Source organism: Saimiri boliviensis, chromosome 5 (genome assembly GCF_048565385.1).
Source record: "Saimiri boliviensis isolate mSaiBol1 chromosome 5, mSaiBol1.pri, whole genome shotgun sequence".
NCBI classification, from domain to species: domain Eukaryota; kingdom Metazoa; phylum Chordata; class Mammalia; order Primates; family Cebidae; genus Saimiri; species Saimiri boliviensis.
This window is the reverse complement of record NC_133453.1, coordinates 144,187,585-144,210,016: the sequence shown is the minus strand read 5'-3', so window position 1 is coordinate 144,210,016 and position 22,432 is coordinate 144,187,585. Positions and strand designations below refer to the sequence as shown.

General features: G+C 45.5%; 1 protein-coding gene across 4 annotated transcripts in view; it reads right to left on the bottom strand.

Moving 5' to 3' along the window:
• LRRK1 (leucine rich repeat kinase 1) overlaps positions 1 to 22,432 on the bottom strand; it is a 173,377-nt gene that overhangs the window by 144,790 nt on the left and 6,155 nt on the right. The window contains exon 1 of one of the 4 annotated variants that reach the window (XM_074400108.1): positions 17,207 to 19,528. The exons of the other annotated variants lie outside the window; for them this stretch is intronic. Coding sequence (XP_074256209.1) covers positions 17,207 to 17,255 — 49 coding nt within the window. The 5' untranslated portion in view covers positions 17,256 to 19,528. Of the gene's footprint in view, positions 1 to 17,206; positions 19,529 to 22,432 lie in introns of those variants that run through there. 4 annotated transcript variants of the gene reach the window in all.

Below are 22,432 nucleotides of genomic sequence, written 5' to 3'. Positions count from 1 at the left end.
GGTAGGCTTGACATATTTATCACCATTTTTCCCAGGTATTTTATATTTAACATATTCATTTAATAAGTAAGATAAAAAGGTAGAGCATTTCCTCTATAGCACCTTCGAATATTCAATGTTTTCATTTCAGTTTTCTCTGTTCTTAGATAGATCTTGACAGGGCATCTAATTATGGGTTAACAACCACCAGATACCATGCCAACACTAATAGTTTCTAGAAATTGATAAGGAAAATCAGAGTTTCTCAAAAATTGAATAATAAAGAATATAAAGTCTAGCACAGTGGCTCATGCCTGTAATACCAGCACTTTGGGAAGCCGAGGTAGGTGGATCACCTGAGGTCAGGAATTCGAGACCAGCCTGGCCAACATGGTGAAACCCCGTTTCTTCTAAAACTACAAAAATTAGCCAGGCATGGTCATGGATGCCTGTAATCTTAGCTACTCGGGAGGCCGAAGCAGGAGAATCATTTGAACCTGGTAAGTGAAGGTTGCAGTGAGCTGAGATCGTGCCATTGCACTCCAGCCTGAGTGAGAGAGCAAGACTCAGTCTCAAAAAAAAAAAAAAAAAAAGAAGAAAAGAAGAAGAAATAGTTATTTAAAAAGCAACTATAACTACCTCTTACACATGCTAAAACATGCTTAGCTATACTCATCATCAGAGAAGTACATATTCAAACTAGACTGGGACACCATTTTTCACATAACAGACTAGAAAAAAGCAAACATTTGGTAATAAATGGTTGTCAGTCACTGGGAAACACAGAAGCACACACGTTTTCAGGGATGGGGCATAAACAGGAAAACATATCCGGAAGGGCTATATAGCAACATGTGTCAGATTTTTAGAAGCCTACGTCCTTTGACCAATCAGTTTGAGGATGTATTGCACAGATATGCTTCTATACGTGGGAAAAGACATCTGGCATTATTTGTTACAGCACATATTAGGAATCAAGCAAATGCCCATGAAAAGGAGACTGCCTATGTAACTGAGTTTCAGCCATGCCACAGAATACTATGCAGTTGTCTAAAAGAATGCCAATGACGTCCTTAACGTGTGAAAGAAACAGGTCAGGTACAGAACAGCATCTGCGATCAGTCACATTTTACGTAAAAAAGGGGCAAAAGTCAGACTCTAACTTTGTTTTGCTTGTTTATATATCAAAAAATTCTGGAAGGATGTAAGAATCTCAGCACGGTAGAATGATTTTTGAACCATATGACTGTGTGACATTTTCAAACAACTAAAGTTTTAAAGTATTGGCAAGGGAAAAAACATGAGGTCATGTTTTCTTCCTTTTCCTCTGCATGTCTTCAGGCTGAGATATACACCCTCAAGTTCAAACAACAGAAACTGACTCCAGCTGATTTGTCACAATACTGGGACTGCCATCTGCCTTCCAAATCCAAAAGCAAGCACAAAAAATAGAAGCAAAAAAGCCAGGATCAGGAGTCCTCCGTAGCTGCTAGTATTGGAGGCTGGTGTATATCACGTGAGGATTTGAGGTGAACCCAGTGTGTGACGATAGCGTCGCCTCTGAAAGCTTAATGCAAATGCCACAAACCCATCCTTGTAAAAGATCATGCCTAACAAAAATGAATGCCTGCCTACCCTGCCCCTTTGACCTAAGACACAAACTCTGAGAAGATTCTCAGTCTGCAGCGAGAGTGAATATTCCCTGGGTGCTGCACTGCTCTGCAGCTGGGTTTTTGGTGCATGGCTGAGTTGGATCAATGCTGTGCTGTGGGTGTCGCATTCACAGCTCTTTTCCTGGATAGAGAAACCCACTTGCGTATGGTGCAAACTTCTTCCATTTAGTACAAACTCTGGCTGGACAACGATAGGTCTCCTCCTTTTTTTGATGAGCAATATCCTGATATTAAAGCAAGACGCTCCATGATTCCATGACCCAAACCTCACTAACAGCTCCCCTTCCACGATTCATCTCTGACCTGTGTTTACGGCGTTCACTATGAATGGCTGGATGCCGAACATTTAAAAGATACAATCACTTGCAAACAAATGATCACAAAAAGGCCAAGAACTGGAGAAGGAACTAAGCTTATTTTTAGCTAAGAAAACCAAAAAAAGAACCAAGCAAAAAGGGACATCGTCTAAGATTCAATTCAGTAAAATAAGTTTCTGATAGCTTATCTTTGTTACTTTCTAAAGCTACTGCTTGTTTATTTAAATTTTTAGAAATCATGTTGGCAATAACAACAAAGACAGAAATTTGTTGTTTTGTGGAAATTGGGTGGGGAGGAGAGAGAGAGCAGAAACATCATTTTGTAAAGGCAGTGAGCCCATATTCAAAGCCAACACTTAGATTAATTTATTTAACCCCATCAGGTACTTGTATTATCTCCACTTACAGATACAGAAAGCAATCCCCAGAGATTCAGTGACTTTACCAAGGGAGAGGGCAGACTTCTCACTCTAAATCACTCAACTTTTAGTAAAAAGGGCAGGAAACAGTGACTCAGCAAGCTTTTACACCCCCTTGGAGTAAAACAGAAAGATTAAAATTATACTTGAAGGAAAGGCAGGTCATCTTATCCCAATTAGAAGAAGGGGAAATAATTCGCTTTACACAGACTGTTGCCTTAGGCCCAGAAGTCCTTATATAAGATCCCAATGTGGAACATACAAGACAGTGTATGCATATTTTCATGAAGTCACTTCTGAGTTATTCTGGGAAAACCTGGGAAAAAGCACCTTCCACACTGGTTGAAAAGGGATGGCCAGCACTACACGTCAATCAGTAAGCACAGGCAGACGGAGAACCCTGGGAGTCATAGTCCAGCCTGGACCCGGAGGCTGTCTCTGGGCAACAGCACACCCCACCTGCCCACCATGAGCAGAGAGCCCCCATGACTTCCCAGGACTGCTACCCACAGAACCAGCGGGGGACTCTGGGCACCACACCGCCAGTCCTGTTTACTCTATGAATTTTAGAACTTCACACTTTACTGTTTTTCTTCAGTGAGACATACAGGTTTTGTAATTTGGGAAAAAGAAAAAAAAAAGCATTCTGAAGATGAGGCAAGGAAAGGTTTGGAAGGCAGCTATGCCAACCACTATACCACCAATGCCATGCAAGGAAAGATTTGAACGTTAATTCAAATATTTTTATTTAAAATGTTAATTTAAAACTTTAATTTTGATGATTAGATTTGAGGGTCATCACATTTCAGCTGTATACACATTCGAATACGAAGACTGGCCACATTTTAAATTCATGGCTTCCTTAACTTCTAGCTTAGAGCCAAATAAAACCAGACTTCCCATTTTGTAAGGACCCTACTTTCTTTTTTAAATAAGTATAACATTATTATCATTTTCACTAATAGAAATGGAGTCCAGCTGAGGCTACACAATTTGTCCAACAGAGAAAGAGGGGAAAAAAAGGCCATTTTTGAGGGTCCACCTAGCATGTGCACTTGGCATGGTGCTAAGCATTCCGGAAACGGATTCTAACCACGCCCTGTTACAGACAGAACTAGCTGCAGAAGCATCGGGATTTGAACCTGGTTCCTTCTGACTGCAAAGCCCAGGCTCTTGACACTCTCATTCAGTGTTTTCTGCAAACACACACTTTGGAGATGCCCAGGAGACACTGGAAGATGAGATCAAGACAGCAGGCTGAGCCCGGCTGTAGCCACCACCTTCTGCTCCAAATCCTTAGAAATTATTAAAAATATCAACAAGCCTTAATAGCATGGGAGAAGAAGCGACCTAAGAAGGTTGGAATCCACTGTGCATGAGGTGGAGAAGGCTTGCGAGTGCTCTGGGGATGCCAGGGAGCACGGGAAACAAGAGGGCCCCCAGGTGACCAGCAGGGCAACTGGAAAGCGTGGGGAGCCATAGTGGGCAGAATCCTGTGATCTGGTCCATCTCCAGCTTGTGCCAGGTAGCCTGGGACTGATGGGTCTACCCTCGATGTGGGCCGAAGAGGAAGTGTGGTGGGCAACTCCCAGGAGGCACATGGAGCCCCCTACCCAGAAGGCACACTCTGGATGTCCCCAAGGCAGCCTGCTGCAGTCCCCTGGCCCTTCTCTTCAAAGCCTATTGTGACAAATGCTGTGTTCACAGACAGCTACAGGGAATCCCAAACAGAACAGTCAGCATCCACCAGGCACCCGCAAACATTTCAGGAAGAGCAGCACCGTGAAGAGAAGCACCAAACTCCACTAACCGAGCCCAAGGAAGCCACAGTTTGGCAGGAAGAGACACCCCACCTCCACCTTACACACACACACACACACACACACACACACACACTCTCTCTCACATGTGTGCAAAGACACACACGCAGACACACAAAGACACACACAGATACACATACAGACACACAAACACAGGCACACACACAGATACACAGACACAGGCACAAACAGACGCACAAAGACACACACAGAACACATACGCAGACACAGACACTGACATACAGACACACACAGACACAGCCACACACACACAAAGACACATACAGACACACATGCAGAGACAGACACACATACAGACACAAAGACAAACACAGAAACACACATGCACAAAGACACACAAAGACACATAAACACCAAGAGACATATACGCTAACACACAGACACACACATACACAGAAAATAAGGTAGTATTATGTTCCCTATTTATGTAGCCAAGGGCACAGTGTCATTGGAAGCAGGCTGACCACCTAGGGCAGAGGCTATGTCGGATTTCCCACTGTCCCCCTTGGGCCTCAGAGTCACCAGGAGGAAGTAAGCAGCTGATGGTGACAATGTCTGTGCAAAGCAGGGTCTAGCCAGGTCAGAGAGCTGCACCTTGCTGTATCTTTATATTACTGCTCGGAGGAAAGCTACACAAATCACACAGTCACTGAGATAAGGGAGCTTTAGGCTCTCTTGGTTCACAACACAACTTGGTATCGCAACTGTTTACCCTCATCCGGGAGGAAAAGACCGAGTTAGCACGGGAGCTTCCCTAAGCAGAATCTCTGTCTCCAGCTTTCCAGCGCCACCGGGGCCCTTCTTTATGCAGAATGAATGTTAGTAGAGCAAGAATGAACTCAGAATAAATATTACTGATGTCTTGGAAAGAAACAGGATGACGCAGCATCCACAAACAAGAATCGACTAAAACTTCTGGAAGTTAAAATGAGAAGCATGCCCTGTGAAGCACAGCGGGTGGGCTGCAGAGCGGAGGGGAAGCCGCTGAAGCACAAATCAGGAATTTGGAAGGCCATGCCGAGGGCGTGGCACCGAAAGACAAGGAGGCCGGGGGTAGAGATGAAAAGAGTGAGAGACACTGAAGAAATGTCTTGAAGTTTTTCAAAATGTGTCTAATGAGCATTTCAGAAGCATATACTTCAATAAGAGTAATTCTCAAGTTGCGAAAATATGTCCTCAGAAGTGACAGGATACTAGTCAAGAGGTTATAAAAAAGGAGGAGTAAATTTAGAAAAAAGAAGAATAGCCGGGCGCGGTGGCTCAAGCCTGTAATCCCAGCACTTTGGGAAGCCAAGGCGGGTGGATCACGAGGTCAAGAGATCGAGACCATCCTGGTCAACATGGTGAAACCCCGTCTCTACTAAAAATACAAAAAGTTAGCTGGGCATGGTGGCGCGTGCCTTTAATCCCAGCTACTCAGGAGGCTGAGGCAGGAGAATTGCCTGAGCCCAGGAGGCGGAGGTTGCGGTGAGCCGAGATTGCGCCATTGCACTCCAGCCTGGGTAACAAGAGCGAAACTCCGTCTCAAAAAAAAAAGAAAAAAGAAGAATAAAGGACTGGTGAAATAAGCTATCTTATGGAAAGACTGACAACAAAAAAATGAGAGAGAGAAAGAGAGAGAGAGAGAGCAGGACACGTGAGAACTCACAAGCAATATGTGGAACAAGGAGACAGAACTATATTCGAGAATTACAAATCATGACATCATCACCGAAGGACACAGGGGTTCTTGGAGAAACAGTGTATTGTGCGTTGGGGCAGGATACGGACAACCTGGCCTTGGACGTCTTGTCACATCAGAAAGCAAGGAAGTTATCAAAGACTCCTGGGGTCATGCCAAAAAATAGAGGAACCTATTCAGGGGCCTCCTGAAAAAGAGGAACAGCTTTAGCATCAAAAATCAAATGAGGTAAAATTCATGAGTTCATAATGATACTAAAGAAAAAAACCCACTTTCATTGGCCACCTTCAAGAGGTGCTAGGAAACTGACTTATTTTCAGGAGAATGAATAAGAAAACTAAGAGAAAAAACCCAAGCATTTGTCCTGACTTTGCTTTACAAACTGTAACTCAAGGTACCGCAGCGTTGATGGGAGAAATTTCTTCTTTTAGAGATGCGTTTCAGCTAACAAATGAAGAAGGAAAGATAGGCTTAAATAGCACCACTCTGCAACCTTAAATTAAATAATTGATCTATGCAACCATCAATGACTGATAAAACTGTGTGTCAAACGTCAAAAAACTTAGAACCTTTATAATGAATGATCGTGCTGACATCACCAGAAATCACTGAAACACTCTGAGCAACAGAAAGAGACAATTAGACATTCTGCGGTTAGGTGAGGCAGGAGAGGTACATACCATCTATTGGGCATTTTTGCCAAAACATCTTACTAAATCTATTCAAACCTCTGGATCTACGAAAACATAGGGAAGACAGGAACATGTCAGGCCACATATAGGGATGCCACTGTCAAAATCCAGACTGTGGAGAATTGCCAAGGACAAACAGTATGGTTTTATCCACAATGAAACCGCAAGGAAAAAGAAATGGAGGGAGAAAAACAGAAATTAGGAGACTTAGGAACTGTACTGTCCCAGTAACATACAGGGGCATGGACTCAACAAGCCCGACTCAAACAAACCAATGACGAAACCAAATTCAGAGACGATCCAGGACATTTGAACATTGACCAGTTGTTTAATATTTTGACCTTGTAAATTTATTTTTGCTATCTATTTATTTATTTGAAATGGAGTTTCACTCTTGTGAAAGCTGGAGCACACTGCACGATCTGGGCTCACTGCAACCTCCACCTCCTGGGTTCAAGCGATTTTCCTGCCTCAGCCTCCCAAGTAGCTGGGATTGTAGGTGCCCACCACCATGCCTGGCTAACTTTTTGTATTTTTAGTAGAGACGGGGTGTCACCATGTTGGCCAGGTTGGTCTCAAACTCCTGACCTCAGGTGATCTGCCCACCTCAGTGTCTCAAAGTTCTGGGGTTACAAGCATGAGCGACCACACCAGGTCCTGGCCAGCCAAGGGTCTAGCCTACGTCTCCCTTCTCAGAAGCCTAGCCTGTCAATTGCATGCTGTTGTGGGCATATGTCAACATAGATTTTTAAACATACATTTAAAAATGCATGTTAAATGTATTTTGTTTTTTCTTTTTTAGACTTCTCAAGCTATAAGTATGGAATTGGGTTCTAAAGCATCTGGAAAAAGAGAGGAGAGGATTTACATGGACGGAGATGGGCCATGTTGGGGAAGGAGGGAGGATGGGGACAGGTGGGTTACCTGCATGGGAGGAATAAGTTCAAGTGTACCAGAGCACTGAAGGGGAATGGAGTTAACAATAGTTTGTGGTCTATTTTCAAAAAGCTGGAAGAGTGGCTCTTGCGTATTCCCAACACAAAGAAATGATAAATGTGCGAGATGATGGATGTGGTAATTATCCTGATTTGATTATTACAACATTGTATACGTGTTTCCAAATAGCACTCCGTATTTCATAAATAAGCACAATTATTACATGTCAACTAAAAACAAGAGGGTAAAAAACAAAAGGCTGGCCGTGTGTGATAATTACTGAAATTGGGTAATGGGTACAAAGGGGGTCCATTTTAACATTCTCTCTACTTCTGTACTGTGTTCAAAGCTTTCTGTAATAAAAAATTTTTTAAATAGCCGGGTGTGGTGGCTCACACCTGTAAACCTGGCACTTTGGGAGGCAAAGGCGAGTGGATCGCTTGACTCAGGAGTTTGAGACCAGCCTCGGCAACATGGTGAAATCCCATCTCTACAAAAAAAAAAAAAAAAAAAAAAAATTAGCCGGGCATGGTGGTGTTCACCTGTAGTCCCACCTACTTAGAAGGATGAGGTAGGAGGATCACTTAATCTCAGGCTGTCCAGGCTATAGTGAGTCGAAATGTTGCCACTGTACTCTTGCTTGGGTGACAGAGTGAGACCCTGTCTCTAAGTAGGTAAGTAAATAAATACAAATTTTAAGAAAGGAAATCTAAGGCAAAAATATAGCATTTTAAAGATCCACATGGCTGAAGTCTTATGAAAAGGGGGGAAAATGTCATTTTCAGTGCATGGCTAAAAGCTGGTTTCTGAGGCCACAGGTGAACTGAGTATTAACCCTGATTCTTTGGAAGAGAGGGCAGTTGAAAGATGAGGTTGGGTGGGAGGCAGGAATGGATAGTTTTTGTTGTATTTACTGTTGTACTTTTAAATTGCAAGTATATGTTAAAAATGAGTAAAATAGTTTAAATATATATTGTAAAATCCTGAACCACTATGAACTTCATGTAAAAAACATTTAAAAATTTAGGTTAAATGGTAACTACCTAAAAAATGTATTGCATAAATTAACTCAACAATAAACAGGACATTTAAATAAACCTATAACCTTTAAAGACAGATAATCAATAGTAAGACATCTACTCATTAAAAAGCACCAGGCCTATATGGTTTTATAGGCAAAGTGATGTACCCTGCTTCTTAGTAAATATTGTACATACCTATATTATCAAACTTAATGTTGGTTGAAAAAGCAAGCTGAAAAAAGATTGGCACAGTATGAAAATATTTAATCCAACATTTTTAGTCTGGAAACTGTTCTGACAGGAGCAGGATTGACAAAACGGGACTCTAGCTGCCCTACCACAGCCAGACAATGAGCCAGCTGAGAGATGCCTCCTTCTCCCAGATGAAGTGATAGCACCCAAGCTCAGTTTTCCACAGGTCTACAGCTTCATCATTGAGGACTGAACATCCCACAGACCCCAACTTGTCTCAAACAAGCAGCCAGCACCCACAGCTCTCATGCTATTGACAGTCTGGGCTTCTGAGAGGGGAGACCCAGCCTGGACTCTCGGCTGGAGTAGAACCAGCTCCGTCCAGCCCTGTCTAGTAGATGACCTGGCATACCTTCCTTCCATACATGCCATACCATCCTGCAGATTCAGGAGTTGTGATTTTCTTTTTCTTAATGAAGCCTATTCTCTAACCTCAGTGGATGACCCTGTGGAGTTCATGCCAACCCTTGCACAACAGGTGGTAGGCCAGAGGAGACCCACGTGGCAAGGCAAAACCAATATCATTTATTTATGGACACACACACACACACACACACACCCATAAAGGGTTCATACCACACACGCACACATGCACACACACACACACCCATAAAGTGTTCATACCACGCACACACACACACATACGCACACAGCCATAAAGGGTTCATACCACATGCACGCGTGCGTGCACACACACACGCACACACACACAGCCATAAAGGGTTCATAACACACACACACACACAAACACACACCCATAAAGGGTTCATACCCCCCACACACAGACACACAACCGTAAAGAGTTCGTACTAACTTCAGAATCATGGCTACCCCTGGAGCTGAAGGAGAGCAGTGATCAGGGAGAGATTCAAAGGGGTTCTGGCTGTATCTGTCAGGTTTGACTTCTTATTTTTTTGAAGCAAAAATGTCAAAAGATTAATGTTGGTAAAATCTGAGTGATGGGTATATTTCTGATCCCTCCTTTTACTCCTCACTCATCTAGCCCATATCAAAGCCTGCTCCTCTCACCAGCAGGTGGAGTCTATTTCCTGACCTGGGCTAAATCTGGACTGAGCTTTGACTCGTTCCGACCCACAGGCGGTGGCAGAAGTGATGCTGTGCCAGGTCTGAGCCCAGGCCTTAGAAGGCCTAGGAGCCTCTGGTACTGAACTCTGGAAATTTGACAGTGGGCTGTAAAGAAGCTTGGGCTAGACGTGGGGTGGATGAAAAAGTGTGGAAGAGAGATAAGTCACGTCAAGGAGCATGGAGGAGACAGACACAGGAGTGAAGCAAGAAGAACCACCAGCTGAGCCCTGCCTAGATTCCTGACCCACAGAAACCTGGGAAATGATAGTTCATTCTTTTAAGCCAACAAGTGACAGGGTGGTTTGTGACTTGTATGAAAATACCCACACAAGTCTCGATAGCTGTCTTTTGAAACCTATTCCCAGTGCATTCTCTTCTTCTCACTCCTACCCCACCATCCGGGGCTAGGCCTGGTGCCTTCTCTCCAGGGCTCTGGCAATAGCCTTCTCATTTCAATAAGATCATGCTGCTCCTCAGATGTTTCCATCAGCTCTGGAACAAAATCAACACTCCTGCTGTGAAGGCTCACCTCTCCTGGTGCTTCTCTCACTGCCCCAACTGCACAGGCCATCGTGCGGTCACTCAAACCTACTGAGCTCATTCCCGCTGCCCAGCCTTTGCACTCACTGATGCCATGCCAGGAGTACCACTTCCCCAGCTCCTTTACAGGGCTGACCTCCTGACTCCATTCACTTCACTCTGCACAAAGGCCACCTCCCCCCAGACACCTTCCCTGATTTCTGAGCTGCAGTAGCACCCCATGCCTGTCACTCCCCATCCCTACAACCCGGCTGTGATTTCTGTCATGGCCCTGATCACTCCTGACAGTAGAGTGCATGCTGATTTACTGTGTTTCCCCTGCTGGACTATAAGCATCATGAGGACATTTTCCTGGCTTCCCAGGGCCCTGACCATAGCAGGCTCTGACATGGCTGGGAGTGTATGACTCAGCACAGGATGGAGGGCTGGGCATATCATTCTGTTATTTTCAGTATGTTCAGTAAACACTCTTCTTCCCATGGCTGCCTCCTTCTGGTCAATTGAGCAGATTTGAGATTCAACATCAATGTCTTAGCTAATAATAAAAATGGCAACATTGTGCCTCTTTTGTACATGATCTTGCTCTAATGTTTCATCGAGCATCACTCTCTGAATTTGTTCTTTCTTCCTTTTTTTTTTTTTTTTTTTTGACAGTTTCTTGCTGTGTCACCCAGGCTGAAGAGCAGTGGCGTGATATCTGCTCACTGCAACCTCTGCCTCTCAGCTTAAGCAGTCCTCCCACCTCAGCCTCCCCCAGGTAGCTGGGACCACGGGTGTTCTCCACCATACCTGGCAAATTTTGTTTACTTTTTTTCTTTTAAATTATACTTTAAGCTCTGAAGTACATGTGCAGAATGTGCAGGTTTATTACATAGGTATACACGTGCCATGATGGTTTGCTGCATCCATCACCCGGTCATCTACATTAGGTATTTCTCCTAATGCTATCCCTCCCCCATTCTTCCATCCCCTGCCATTCCTTCCCTAGCCCCCATCCCCCGACAGACCCCAGTGTGTGATGTTCCCCTCCTTGTGTCCATGTGTTCTCATTGTTCAACATCCACTTATGAGTGAGAACATGTGTTTGGTTTCCTGTTCTTGTGTCAGTTTGCTAAGAATGATGGCTTCCCGCTTTATCCATGTCCCTGCAAAGAACATGAATTCATCCTTTTTTATGGCTGCATAGTATTCCACAACGTGTATGTGCCCTCTTTCCTGTGCTTTTTGGAGACAGGGTTTCGCCAGGTTGCCCAGGCTGGTCTCTAACTCCTGAGCTCACGCCATCTACTTGCCTCAGCCTCCCAGAGTGCTGGGATTACAGGTGCGAGCTACGTTGCTCAGTCCTCTTGTTCTTTGCTGTCTATTTTTCCTTCTACATTTGGAAGGCCCGTGAGAGCAGAGGCCACACTCCTGCGTCCTCAGCATCTGGAACTGTGTCCTCCACAAACTGATGCATAAGAATGGTTGAAATAAGGCCGGGTACGGTGGCTCAAGCCTGTAATCCCAGCACTTTGGGAGGCAGAGGCAGGTAGATCACAAGGTCAAGAGATCGAGACCATCCTGGTCAACATGGTGAAACCCCGTCTCTACTAAAAATACAAAAAAGTAGCTGGGCATGGTGGCACATGCCTGTAATCCGAGCTACTCAGGAGGCTGGGGCAGGAGAATTGCCTGAACCCAGGAGGCGGAGGTTGCGGTGAGCCGAGATCGCGCCATTGCACTCCAGCCTGCCTGGGTGACGGGAGCGAAACTCCGTCTCAAAAAAAAAAAAAAAAAAAAAGAATGGTTGAAATAATCATGATGAATTAATAAAGACAAACACAAAGCCAGGCCTCAGAAGAAATGTAGAGAATGCAGAGGCCATTAAAAAGAACTTCAAAAATACGAGCCAATGAAAAATATTTTTCTGTCAGCATTTTCACTGCCTTAGTATCCCAGGAAGTTGCTTTCTATGAAATTTATGAACATTCTTTGTCTGCAAAGTCAGCTTTGATTGCAAATTTCTCTAATAATGCTTTGAATAATATAATTATTGATTTGTCTGGAATTCACTGTAAAATGTTGGTTTCAATACATGATTTTGAGATTTCAATAAATAAATAAAAATTAACTGAGAAGATAAGACTGACACCAAAATAAAACAAAATAAATGGCAATTAGGATCCTTTGGGAAATTCGAGAAAATACTGCATACATAACACAGGAAAACAGTACTATGAAAATAAACAAACGAGAACAGCAAAGAGATTTGGAAATTAAGACTGAGTTCCAAAATGAAATGTTCAATACAGAGGTTAGAAGATAAAGTCAAGCAAATCTTTCTTTTTTTTTTTTTTTTTTGAGACCTGGTCTAGCTCTGTTGTCCAGGCTGGAGTGCAGTGGCATGATATTGGCTCACTGCAACCTCTGCCTCCCAGATTCAAGCAGTTATCCTGCCTCAGCCTCCCGAGTAGCTGGGACTACAGGCGTGCAGCCCCATGCCTAGGTATTTTTGTATTTTTAGTAGAGATGGGGTTTTGCCATGTTGGCCAGGCTGTTCTGGAACTCCAGATCTCAAGTGATCCACCTGCCTCAGCTTCCCAAAGTACTGGGATTACCGGTACGAGTCACGGCACCTGGCCAACAGTTTATAAACGTTAAGAAAAAGATGAAGAGATGGAAAATGTGAGTGAAAAGATAAGCAACGTGTATCTTAATTAATAGAAGTTCCAGAAAAACAAAACAATAGCAAAAGCAGAAGAGAAAAATATTATCAAAGAAAATACAAGAAATGTCCCACACCTGAAAGGGTACATGCGTGGCCTACCCAGTGCCAAGCAGCAGGAATGGAAGAGGGCTCTCGCCCATGGCTTACGTTGGAAAAGTTTGGAAGACCAAGCACACAGGGAAGATCCTCAAAGCTTCTGAAAAGGTAAACGAGGTCACTCACAGAGCAGTGAGAATGAAACCAGATTGGAAGACAAGAGAGACAGTTCCAAAGGCAGAGGATTCCAACTGAGATTGCAGGAGCGGGCAAGATAAAGATGCCCTTAGGAACACAGAGTCTCTTGCGGGAGCCTCCCATGGGCCCTTTCTTAGGCATTTCTTAGGCTGATGCGTTCCAGTTTTATTTAATTGGGTTCAAAGTAAGAGTCCAGCTTTATTTATTTGGGTTCAAAGTAAGAGTCCCGGGTGAGAGGCAGGAGGCAGATGGAGGTAGCAGGGAAGCGGGTGGTGGTGCTCATCTCCATGGCCTCACAGAACACTGAATCTCTGAGCACTCGTCATCGCAAGGGGAACATATCATTTAAAGTCACAAATGCAACCTAGGGAGGAGTCAGCCCCAATAGAATGAAATGCAGAGGGAGCAGCAGATAGATGAGGTTGAAAACGGAAGGGAATATTCATTTCTCATGGCAGGAAGTCAACAGACACTGTTTCAACAAATGAGCAATAGAGAGGTGCAGGCATCTTCTTTACATCGAGAAATGGAAATTACCTGAAGGACTAAAACCAGAAACAGGAAATAAGGACTCTGTGGAGGTGACACTAGGGCAGGGCCTTGTTGTTCTTCCTATATTATAGTCCCTTCTGTCTGACAGCCTTCATCAACCAGGGGTTGCATTCCTTTGATAATTTGTAATGAGCTTATTCTGTGATCCTGCAATTCTGCTGGGGCATACACAGTAATGTTCAACTCTTAGAAGCAAAAGGTAGAAAGAAACTAAAGCCTTTAATAAGAGATTGACAAAACATGGTTGTATTCACACCAAATGTGGTGCATATAGAGGGAACTCTGAGAAATACTCAGAGAAAGAAGCTGCGCGATAGTATGTACAACTGAATATGCACGTAAAACCGGAAATACACTCAAGGAGAACCAAGCATATGCTTTAGAAGAGGTTAGGAAGAAAACACACTCAAGCAGGGAGCGGTGGCTCACGCCTGTAATCCCAATTTGGGAGGCCGAGGTGGGTGGATTGCCTGAGGTCAGGAGTTCCAGACCAACCTGGACAACATGGCACACCCCCATCTCTACTAAAAATACAAAAATTTGCTGGGTGTGGTGGCACACACCTGAAATCCCAGCTACTCAGGAGGCTGAGGCAAGAGAATCGCTTGAACCTGGGAGGCGGAGGTTGCAGTGAGCCGAGATCGTGCCATTGCACTCCAGCCTGGGTGACAAGAGTGAAACTCCATCTCAAAACAAAAAAAAACAAACAAAAAAGAAAATGCACTCAGCTAACAGTGATTAACCATCGGCATGATGGACGGGGGTCAAGAAAAACTGTGGCTTTCTCCTTATCATTTCAATCCACTGTTCGAACTGTGGAATTCCTTATCAACAACTTTTTTCTTAACTTTCAGGGAGGAGTCGGGTGCCAGGAGAATGCTCGTAGCCCACTGTCAGGCAGGGGTCTTTGCTTGCTTCTTACTTTTGAACCCAGGGATGCTGGTGATGGTCACACAGAGACTGGAGTGACTGCCCACTGGAGTCATTTGAGCCTGGAATCTGGGGTGGGGGCAGAATGACTGGAGGAGCCCTATCCCTGGCCTCCCCCACCCAGCCCCACTAGCAGAGTGAGACCCTGAACGCTCCTAACCCCTGCAGGTGTAGGCCACCTGTGACCACCCATTTGTCTGCCAGAGTTCACATGGCAGTGTCAAGTCCAAACTGAGCTGCTAACAGGAACTTCGGAGAGCCATTCTTGTTCATTTACATTCAATTTCTAACCTCAAATTTGCATCGTAACATGGTTCCGTATTTAAAATAATAGAGTAACATTTTCTATGCCTTTAAATATCTCTAAGTCACTGAAAAGTTCAAAGTGTCATGTAGATTATTTTTGCTCTTGGTTCTCCTGAAATGACCAGGTAGGTGATTTTCAGCCAACACTTGGCCACACGCCCCGGCCCCTGGGTGCTGGCTGTTGAATGTGGGATGAGAGGAGGTAGCCAGGCACAACGCTAGCAGCATGGGCAAAAGGAGCTGCAGAAGGAGCTCCTAAAAGTCCATTACAGCTGAAAATATGACTTCGGACTAATTCATGCTTCTTTGCACAGCACAGGGGTGATGAGCTCAGGGAGGATTCTAGTGCTTGAGATGTGTGTTTCTGTTTGATTTTTTCCTTTTCTTCTTTATGACAAATGTCACCCAATAAATAGCAAGACGGTTAAGTGGAATCTGGACAAACCGAACCCAAGGGTGGCTGGGATAGTGAAGGGACTCAGAATTGGGACTTCCAAAGAATAACAGTAGTTCCTTATTTTCATTCATCAAAGTTCCCCAAAATATGTGTGCACTTCATGCGCTCAAGCTGACTTCCATGGCATGAGGGGTGGTGGGGTGGGAGGGTTCCATTCCCAGAGAACTAAAGAATTTCAGAAAAATCGCCAGGGATGGCTCCTTCAATGTCTGGCTCAAGCAAACCAGGAGGGGTGAAAATCCTTGGGCCTCTGCACAGGGTCTGGGGTTGCCCACACCAATAGCCTCCTGCTCTCAGGCTACTGACCTCTTCATGGGGGTCAGGGTGGACGGCTGGTAAGAAACTCCTCTCTCTTGGTGGCTGAATGCATGCCAAGTGAGCCTGGGTTGCTGCCTAGCAAGTGCAGAGACCACCAGATAGGGCTGCCCTGCACACCCCACATAAAGGGGGCCAAGTCAGGAGCCAGTGTGGAGTGGGGGAGGCCAGGCAGGGGATGAGGACCGGGCTCTGGTGAGCCACCACCTTCAGGCTCAGGCCACCTAGAATGGGGTGGATCAATGGGGGTGCTCCTGAGAGCCCGTCCACGGCAGAGTGGGGAAGCAGGTAGGGGCCGCCCTCCCCGTGGACCCGGTGTCTATGGCCTAATAATTAGCACACAGACAGACTGAAAAGTCAAAAAGCTCTTGTGATATCTAAGCAGAACATGTAAAGTCACTGATGGCCTGTCAGTGGGATGGCTTACTCAGCCTAAAAAGCAATCTGCAGTGAGGGCCACACATCTGCTCTTAGTGACTCCAAGACATGGGTTATAGGATTCCGATCTGCCTCAATGAGTAAAGCCAGGCACAATGAGAGCCCCACAGCATCCTCTTCTGAGCAGGCCTGTCCACAGAAAGGCTGGCATTGTTTGCTAGGGAGTCAGCTCCCCGTCGCTAGGAGTAAGCAAGCACATTCAGGACAAGGAATGAGGAGATCTAAGCCTCGGGTTAAAACAAATGTTCAAAGGCGCATCAAAGCCCAGAGCATCTGTAGCTGGGCTCGGCTCTGTGGGCATGAAGCACAGCTGTGCTAACTGCCACCTGCATGGATGGACGAACACAGCCAGCTCGCCTGCCACCTGGGCCACCAATCAGCCTCTCTGTCCTTCCCACTCATTAGAAGATTCCTGACCAGACGTGGCTGTGCTCCCTGGAGGGGCCAGCACGCTCCTGTGGCCAGGCGGGAACTTCTCCCCTGCAAGGCCTTGCCCGAACCCTGCCCATGGCTCCCACAGCGAGAACACGACCCATCACGGTCAGGCAGGACACCAACAGGAGGAACAGGTCAGAGAGTTGGGCTCTGCTCATCCATGGGGATCTGTCCCTCGTAGACTTCCCTGCTGCGGCCTGACAAGAAGGCCGGCCTGCCACCCTGGTGGCACCTCCTAATTCTGTCTATTTCCTACTTCTATTTCTGGAAGGCAGGAAAAGCCTCTACTTGAGCAAAGCTCTTAGCTCCTATATTAAGAAATTGTATTTCAAATACAGGTTTGAAAAAGCCAAAGGAGAAAAATACAAGACATTGGAAGTAGCCATGAAACAACCTGGGATTTGAAGACCTTCTGGAATGTTCCTTCTCCTCCATTGGTCCATGCTGGGTGTGGTGATGAGCAGTGCTTGAGAGGTGTGGGACTCTGGCTGGGCTTTCAGGACCAAAGCGACGGCCGCTCACAGAAAGCCGGGGGTGCCAGCCACTGCCTGGGCGATGTCTGCTCAAGCTCCACCCACCCTCCGTGATCAGCAGTCTCCCAAGTGTTCTCCACCTGAGTTATCTGGAAGTTTCCTCACTTCTCTACTTTCCAGGGCAGCCCTCGTTGGCTGGCAGGACTGGTTTTTCCACTCTGGCTGGTGTCAGACACACTCCGAAGAATAAACGTCTAATGACATGCTTGTCAAAGGAGTGCCCGCACCGCAGCCCATGCCCGGTATGTCACCAACAGCTGCTCTGTCAGCTGGCACATCTACGCCCGTCAAAGCTTTCCAGCCATTCCTCCTGCATGGCAGGCGAGCTGACTGCGCCCGTGCTAATGAGGGGGAGACTGTCACACACCTTCCCGGGACACTACTGCACTGCACAAACACACAGCGGGCCGCGCGGCAGGGCAGGCACACACAGACCCCGGCTCCACACCAGCTGGGCGAGGCTGAATCCAGGGGCTTTGAAAGGATTAACCATTCTAAACAAACATGAGCTGAGGTCACGCAAGTCACAACAGGTGGGGGTATGAAAAGACACGCCTAGTACACAAATAAAAAATAAAAAATACCATTACCCCAACATCCAAAAGTAGACCCTGTGTGGTTTTTAAAAAAAAAGAAAAAAAATATATATATATATAGATAGATATCGGGGATATATCTATATATAGATATAGATATATAGATAGATAGATAGATATAATATATATATAGATATTTTTGAGACAGTCTCGCACTGTTCCCTGGACTTGAGTACAATGGCACGATCTCAGCTCACTGCAACCTCCGCCTCCCAGGTTCACGCGATTCTCTTGCCTCAGTCTCCCGAGTAGCTGTGATTACAGGCGCACACCACCACACTCAGCAAATTTTAGTATCTTTTTTTTTTTAGTAGAAATGAGGTTTCACTATGTTGGCCAGACTGGTCTCAAAATCCTGCCCTCGTGATCCTCCCGCCTGTCTTCCAAAGTGCTGGAATTACAGGTGTGAGCCACGGTGCCCAACTGACACTGTGTCTTCTTAAAATGTGGGTCTTTTTCTAAAGCATACTCAGAAGTATAATAAGAACGTTATCATTTTCGAACACGTTATCTTCCAGTGATTTTTGAGGCGTGAGAAGGCTGTCCCTACGTAATTTTGAGTATCATTTCTTTTCCTTCTGGCAGCCAACTTTTCTTAGCTAGAGCTGGAAATTAGGTCTGGAACAGTCTTCCCTGAGTGAGTCTGGTGGATTTGGGGAGTGGGAGAGGGGAAACAGGGCTATCACCCCACAAAGTCTGGGAGAAGGTGGGGTGGGACAAATCCAGCTTAGGCTCTGGGGACACGCTCAGAGGGTGAGTCCTGCGGGGCGCGGGGGGACTCAGCTGCAGTCATAGTGCGTCAAGTATTCCATATTTATTCCAAAAAGACATTGAGGAAAACAGGTCAGTGGAAGCAGATCTAACTTTGGATGTAAGCAGTGAAGGCTGCTGACGTCCCATCAGGGTCCTTGGCCCTTGTGTGTATCCTCTGAGTTAAACAGAACAGGGATGGCAGGGACTCCTAAGATTCCAATGAGGAAAGAGGCCAGGGGAAGACTGTTCTGTGCCTTCTCTTTCCCATCAGAGCACAGTCGGGAGAGGACGCCTCCTAAGGAGCAGTGCCAAGCTCACATGCAGGCCTTTAGGGAAAGTCATGAGGGCTGGGGGAGGGACACACTTTGACCTCTCGTAGCACCTTAACATTTTCTGGTTATCTGTTCTGCCAGAAGTCTGGAGGTGGGGATGGGTTTGTCCAGGGCCCATTGCATCCTGGTCCCTGGGACCTGTAAGAATCAATGGGGAAGGCTGGGCATGGTGGCTCACGCCTGTAATCCCAACACTTTGGGAGGCCAAGGTGGGCGAATCACTTGAGGTCAGGAGTTTGAGACCAGCCTGGCCAACATGGTGAAATCCTGTCTTTACTAAAAATACAAAAATTAGGCCGGGCACAGTGGCTCAAGCCTGTAATCCCAGCACTTTGGAAGGCCAAGGCGGGTGGATCACGAGGTCAAGAGATCGAGACCATCCTGGTCAACATGGTGAAGCCCCGTCTCCACTAAAAAAAAAAAAAAAATACAAAAATTAGCTGGGCAAATTTTAGGTGGCATGTGCCTGTAATCCCAGCTACTCAGGAGGCTGAGGCAGGAGAATTGCCTGAACCCAGGAGGCGGAGGTTGTGGTGAGCCGAGATTGCGCCATTGCACTCCAGCCTGGGTAACAAGAGCGAAACTCCATCTCAAAAAAAAAAAACAAAAAAAAAAACAAACATTAGACAGGCATGGAGGCACACGCCTGTAATCCCAGCTACTCGGTAGACTGTGGCAGGAGAATCACTTGAACCTCAGAGGAGAGGTTGCAGTGAGCCGAGATTGCACCACTGCACTCCAGCCTGGGAGACGGAGAAGACCTGGTCTCTCAAAAAAAAAAAAAAAAAAAAAAAAATCAATACAGGAGTCCCTGGGGACCTAGAAATGCAGGCTCTCTTTGCCCCAGGCCTCCTGAACGAGATTCTGCATTTCCCCAGGATCCCCAGAGGATGTGTCCACACAATAATTTGAGAAGTGCTGCTCTGCTCAAACCATTTAGATAGGTTGATTCTCCACTTTAGCTGCATGTTAGAATCACCAAGGCACTTTAAAAAATTACCCATGCTGGCTGGGCACGGTGGCTCATGCCTGTAATCCCAGTACTTGGGAGGCCAAGGCGGGTGAATCACTTGAGGTCAAGAGTTCGAGACCAGCCTGGCCAACATGGTGAAACCTTGTCTCTACTAAAAACACAAAAATTAGCTGGGCGTGGTGGCACACGCCTGTAGTACCAGCTACTCGGGAGGCCGAGGCAGCAGAATCGCTTGAACCTGGGAGGTGGAAGTTGCAGTCAGCTGAGATTGCGCCACTGCACTCCAGCCTGGGTGACAGAGCGAGACTTTGTCTCAAAAAAAAAAAAAAAAAAAAAATTGCCCGTGCTTGCCCACTCCCTCTGCCCCAAGATGCTGCTCTAAGTGGGTAGAGCACCTCCGTGTGGTGCCAGGGCCCTGCCAGTTTGGACCACTACCCAGTGACTCTGTGGGCCATGGTTGAGAAGCACTCCTGTAGATCACTCAGTGCTGACCAGGATGGGGAGGGAGCAGCACCTCCTGTAGGGCTTTTTCAGATGACACAGTCACCTACCCAACAGGCCCCAAACAGACCCAAGGTCCCTGCCCCCAGCCTGGGCCCTCATCCCTCAGGGCCGATAAGAAGAGCAGCAGGAGGGTAAGGGAGCCGCACGTGCACTGGAAAGGTGGAGGTGCTACCCCTGAATTGGGGACAGCATTCAATCACCCATGCCACCTTGATCTCACACTAACAGAGCGAGGCCTTTCTACCACACAACAGAAAAGAGGCATATGTCTAAAACAAAGACAAAGAAAATTTACAAAGATACAAGCTGAACACTCTGGAAAGATTCATTGCTGGGCAATGTCAAGAAGCAAATTAGTCTCCCATTTCATAAGGTGATGGATGTGAAAAGACACCTTCCAGAAACATCACCCTGGTCAGCTGCTGGACATTTCAGATGGAGAAAAAACATTCAAACAACTGAACAAAGTGTCTGCCAAGCCAGGTGCAGTGCCTGATTGTTAGTTAACATGGTTAAGGGTATAAACACGGACCTCTCACACCTAACATGTTGACCCTTTCACCTCCCATGGTGATATAAGAATGAGTGTCCTAGCATTAAGACGGGCTTCAGATGGCAATCCTGTGATTTCTGAGTTGTTGACCTTGAACGAGTTTAGCCTCTTTTACCCTCATGTTCCTCAGCTATAGAACAGAGATAAAAGTACCAAGTTCACAGGTTGTTGTGAGGATTTTATGACATTATTTCATAAAGCTCTCAACCCGGTACATGTGGTGCCTGGTACATACTAAGGGATTAACAAATATTTATTAACAATCACCTCCTATTGGTCTTGGAAGTGGTACAACTGTAGCAAAAACTCTGGCAATATGTGCCAAGAGCTTAAAGACGTTCAAGCCCAATAATCCAACTTCTGTAAACCTACATTACAGAAATAACCTTGAAATCGAGTATTAAGAGATGGGAAGGAAATGCTTTCAGCAGAAGTGAATGACTAGAAGCAACCCAAATGTCCCACAGGAGAATAAAAGTTAGATCAATAACTGTACATAGCGCTCCTGCAGAAAATGATGTTTCTTTTTGTTCTGAGTGCTGCCCAATTTATGAATCACTTTTCGATTAAACTATTACATTGTAAAAAAATAAAATAAAACAAAATAAAATAAATGAAATGTTTCACTTGCTCACAGGAGCTAGGTGGTGCCCTAGGTAAATATCACTGATAGACGGTTAAAAGAAAAAAAGCAAGATACAATATGACATACACCTTGTAAGTACAATAAAGTTAAAACAAAGCCCCTTAAACTACAGAGAAACAGACTAGAAGAGAGCATGCCAAAGTGTTGCCTGTGTTTGTGTTCGAGATATGGGGATTCTGGATGATTCTTTTCCCTTCTTCCCTTTTTTTAAAAAAATTATTTTTTCAATTTTTTTCTTTAATAAACATGTATCATTTGTATAATGTAAAAACAAAAGCAAATCCTTATGCTTAAAAGTCCTTTAACCCGGTCGGGCCCAGTGGTTCACACCTGTAATCCCAGCACTTTGGGAGGCCAAGGCGGGCAGATCACCTGAGGTCAGGAGTTGAAGACCAGCCTGACCAACATGGAGAAACCCCATCTCTACTAAAAATGCAAAATTAGCAGGGCTTGATGGCATAGGCCTGTAATCCCACCTACTCGGGAGGCTGAGGCAGGAGACTCGCTTAAACCCAGGAGGTGGAGGTTGCAGTGAGCCAAGATCATGCCATTGCACTCCAGCCTGGGCAACAGAAGCCAAAATCCATCTCAAAAAAAAAAAGAAAAAAAAAGTCCTTTAACCCAACTTGAAGTGACGTCTCAATTGTAAAGATCTGTGAGTCCTCTATAAATTTTGTATACAGTTCTTCAATCTTTAGAATTTGGGAATCCCAAGATACATTTTATGATG